At 37.5% G+C, this 4,692-nt stretch overlaps 1 protein-coding gene across 1 annotated transcript; it reads right to left on the bottom strand.

Annotated features, from left to right (window-relative positions):
• Positions 1 to 1,041: 1,041 nt before the first annotated feature.
• On the bottom strand, positions 1,042 to 1,751 carry LOC129242538 (chorion protein S15-like). Its single transcript, XM_054879229.1, has 2 exons — positions 1,617 to 1,751; positions 1,042 to 1,544 (listed from the first exon to the last, which is right to left on the bottom strand). Exons 1-2 carry the CDS (start codon positions 1,629 to 1,631, stop codon positions 1,128 to 1,130), a joined length of 432 nt encoding a protein of 143 aa, XP_054735204.1. The 5' UTR covers positions 1,632 to 1,751; the 3' UTR covers positions 1,042 to 1,127.
• Between the last annotated feature and the right edge of the window lie 2,941 nt (positions 1,752 to 4,692).

Raw genomic sequence — 4,692 nt, 5'->3', positions numbered from 1 at the left:
CGCCGGAAGATGGTTTTTATGAGGAGGCTTTCCATGGCAGAAATATACTCGAAAGTTAGCCATTGTCTGCCGAAGAGCAGCCGCCATTGGGAAATCACTTTTTCTATGATTTGATGTTTCTTGCTCGAGATTTCCTCACTGTCTTCGAGGCGGCTGCTTTCTCAGGTTCGAGTGTAGTGAAAACCTATTATTCTCACATGCCTTACAAACGGCGTTTGGCCTGTGAATTTCACTATGTAAATAGAGGCCAGATGGGCCATTCCGGCGTAAATGCTTCGGTTTCGTCTAAGCAGCTCCCTCTCTTAACCAATTCGTCCGCCATTTTATTACCGGCTATGTTCTATGACTCGCATCTCGACCAAAAGTGGGGGTAATTGTTTTATTTGATTATATTCTTAAAACGCCGCCCGACTGTTGAGGAAAATACTGTTTATGTTTTGTTTCTAAAACTGTGTTCAATGTTGTTTGTTTTTTAATTAAAATTTAAATGCAACAAATTTTAAAATTGGTACTGTTTTCCCATCGGAATCGTTGGAGATACCTAAAATATTCTAAAAATATTCTGAAAATTTTGAATTCTGTTCGGTTTGGGATGTTTATCAGCAACAGAAATTCGTAAAAAAATTTTGGAATTCATCTGATTCTGCATTTCGAGCTGCGTAGGGATGGGTTTTAGAGTTTAAACGTGGGCGTGAAAAAAGTGAAACAAACACAGGAAAACGTCGCGCAAGTGCTTCCTGTTGTTTGTGAAGTTCCAAGTTTAAGTATGCGTGGAGTTTCTAAGGCGTATCAGACGAACGAGTACTCCATCCTTAATATGCTGAAAAGCTACTCGAAAAATAGTGATGCCCACCGTGGGCATCAAACTCGGTTCCCAAAAAACTTAAACTCACAACTCAACCCATTCCAGGCGAGCGTCTTACGTGCTTAAGTGAAACTAAAAGCTCTTGTAGAAATCAATGTGAATGTGTTCTAAATATTTTAATGGCCATAGAGATTTGCAGTTTCCTTTTGGAATTTAAAATACAATAAAACAACTGATTTCATAAGTTAAGGGCTTTGCTTCCAGAGCGTGTATTTAAGTTAAACGTTTCTTTGTCATTTTCAAGTTATGAGAATCCTTAGAATCAATAGCCACCAGAGCTGCCATAAGCGTTGCCACCAGAGTTCCCATAAACCGCTGGCTCAGGTCCCACGGCATCACGTGGGATTTCGTAGCGAGGAACAACCAAGAGTTTATAAGAACCAGCATCCAAAGGCACATTAGCAGAAGCAGCACTAGCACTGGCACTTGGCTTGGACGAAATGCCAACCAACGATGAGGGAATACCACGCCCTGAGATAGAGTAGGCATTAACTGGGGAGACTTGTGGACCCGCCGGTGCAGCAGATCCTGAAACCCAATGCGATGGGGCAGGAATGTGATATTCAACGCTTTTCTCTGCAGGCTGGACAATGACTTCGCGGTAGGCAGGCGCAGCATAACCGCCGCTGCCGCCATAAGGAGACGCATTCACAACAGCAAGAACGGAAACGAGGACGCACTGTGGACAGTTGAGAAAAAAATTGAATAAATTATATGATTACTGAAATAATTACTTTGCTCAGCTACTTACAATAAAACGGTGCATTTTGATGAGTTTTTTTGCCTCTGAAATATCTTAGAATACTAGTTGGCAAAAGTATTTCAAATGCTTTTTATATGCCCAAATCCAAAAGTGTTCAGCAGGCCGTCCGCCTATGTGCGCAACGGTTACGTGACACATTCAATGAAAATTCAAGCATCGCTGACTAGAGCCCGTTAAGATTAACATGTTAGAAACGGCAAAAAACTTGGTAACCGGCAGTCGATCTACAGGTTGCATTGGAGACTTGCCAGCTATAATTTGCCGCGTTGCGCAGCGAATGAACTACACGTCTTTGGCTGATAAATGTAGCTTAAAGTGAAAACTGAAGCATTGGCTCAGCTGAGTGGTTGTTAAAACCAACAAAGTGTCACAAGGTTTACGGACCGGTGTTGAAAGAATTAAGTAAAATTAATTTTTTTGTTTTTTTGAAAATGTTTTGAAAATGGATTTTCTGGAAAAATGTGCATGATTTGTTGATACGTATATATGCACGAATATGTGTTCTATTCAGAGCTGTACACGATTAATTAATACCTTTCTGCCTATTTAATTTTAAAGATTATTTTAATTATTTGGCATAACCCAGCAATAAGTAGTGAATTACATTAAAAAATAGTCCAAAATTATCGTGATTATTCACCATTAGAAGATAATTTATAAACGTAAAGCATTTATTTATTTTATTATATATAATTATTTTTCCAAAAAGATGAAATTGTGCTTGGCATAGAAATTTGTATAAGATGGTAATAAATAATTGAAACCAAGTACGGGCGGCCGCCGTAGCCGAATGGGTTGGTGCGTGATTACCATTCGGAATTCACAGAGACAACGTTGGTTCGAATCTCGGTGAAACACCAAAATGAATAAAAACATGTTTCTAATAGCGGTCGCCAGGCAGGCAATGGCAAACCTTCGAGTGTGTTTCTGCCATGAAAAAGCTCCTCATAAAAATATCTGCCGAACAACATCAAGACGCATACCACAAATAGGAGGAGGAGCTCGGCCAAACACCCAAAAAGGGTGTACGCGCCAATCTATACTAATATTATAAAGAGGAAAACTTTGTTTGTTTGTAACGAATAGGCTCAAAAACTACTGGACCGATTTTAAAAATTCTTTCACCATTCGAAAACTCCATCATCCACGAGTAACATGGATCATATTTTATTTTGGAAATAGGGCTCGAGATATAGGTCAAAACGTGGACCCGGGTAACCTTCGGATGTGTATGTACAATATGGGTATCAAATGGAAGCTGTTGGTGAATGCTTTAGTCCAGAGTATTTTTCATGCCGCTCCGTGACTAGGGTCTCGAGATAGAGACCAACACGTGGACCCTAGAATGTGTTTGTACAATATGGGTATCAAATGGAAGCTGTTGGTGAATGCTTTAGTACAGAGTATTTTTCATGCCGCTCCGTGACTGGGGTCTCGAGATATAGGTCAAAACGTGGACACGGGTAACCTTTGGTTGTGTATGTACAATATGGGTATCAAATGAAAGCTGTTGATAAGTGCTTTAATACGGGGTAATTTTCATACCTATTGATGACTAGGGTCTCGAAATATATGCCAAAACGTGGACCCGCCGTGTCTTTGAACCGAATTAAACCAAACTTATGCACATTGTTAAGTAAGTATTGAAAATGGGTTTCGTAAAGTTTGGTTGTAATTCGGAACACTGGCAACGGGTACAGCGTTCTTTTGAACCAGCCATAATGTCGCTTACTTTTTTAACGCTTGGGGCGGAACTGAACTGTCAAATTGACAGTGTGAGTTACAATGTGTCAATATTTCTCTCTGATTTGGATGCCATAAGGAAAAAACGTAAGTGCAACATGTAAAAATTGTTTGTGAATTTTTTTGGAGTGGATTTTGGAACAGTGAATCATTTCTTACGAAATTTGAGAATTTAATGTGAAATTCGAATGAAATTATGTGTTCGTGGAAAAAAAATTTTTTTCGTTTTTTTTTTTGAAAAATATAAATGGATAATGGTTAAAAAAGCTCCAATGCTTAATAAAACATATAAATTGAAACGAAAAATTCATGGATGATCAGGAAAAAAGACGATTGTTTATTCATATGCGTTGATTTGAAATTTAAAAACAATCTTCTTTTTTTCCTGATTTTCAATTAATATTTTATATTTACTCAAAAACGAATAGAAAAAGAAAAAATATTGTTTATGCCAAAGCGCTTGAATAAAGAATAAAGAAATAAATAATATGAAAACCATATATTTTCTGTTCTAAACCATATCTATTCTATTTTAGTGTGCCCAGCGAAGGGGGCCGGGTTTGCTAGTTATATATATATATATAAGTGCACAAGTAAGATGGGAGTTCTTATAGATATTTTCAACAGTCTTTGCTACAAGTCAATACTTTCAAAAAAAGTTGTGTAGAGGAAACTTTGGAGCAGATCTTACAAAACCTTATTCCGAAATTGTCAAAAATCAAATAGCAAGCAAGAAATTAAAAAAAAAATCAAACAAAATTCAAAAATAATTGACAATAATCAAAGAAATGTATTAATCATGTATGTAACTAAAAAATTAAAAATCAACTGAAAATAAAAAAATATATATTAATCATATATATTTTGTTTTTTGCTTAAAGGCTTTTGAAAAAGTCTTAGATGAGCAAATCAAAACCCAACTTGAAACTAAGTTGATCTCTGAGGCACAACTTGCCTACACTAAAGGGAAATCGACTGAAATGGCACTTCATTCACTGGTGCAAACAGTGGAAACTTCCCTTCACAATAAGGAGTACTCTCTTGTCGCATTTTTGGACATAGAAGGTGCTTTTAATAATATTGAACCCAACGCTATTTTGTCTGAAATTGCCAAATTGGGTATTAATTACTCCATCCGAAAGATGATCGAACAAATGCTCCAAAATAGAATAATCACTTCAGAGCTTGGGTTAAGCCGCATGAGAATGTACGCCGTCAAAGGCACTCCTCAAGGCGGAGTACTTTCCCCCCTTCTCTGGAATCTCGCTGTAAACAGTTTGCTTCGAAATCTCGAAAAAGCAGGCTGCAAGGTTGTAGCCTA

This window comes from Anastrepha obliqua, chromosome 3, assembly GCF_027943255.1.
Source record: "Anastrepha obliqua isolate idAnaObli1 chromosome 3, idAnaObli1_1.0, whole genome shotgun sequence".
NCBI lineage: Eukaryota > Metazoa > Arthropoda > Insecta > Diptera > Tephritidae > Anastrepha > Anastrepha obliqua.
The sequence above is the reverse complement of the archived record's forward strand: the minus strand, read 5'-3'. Positions and strand labels throughout refer to the sequence as shown.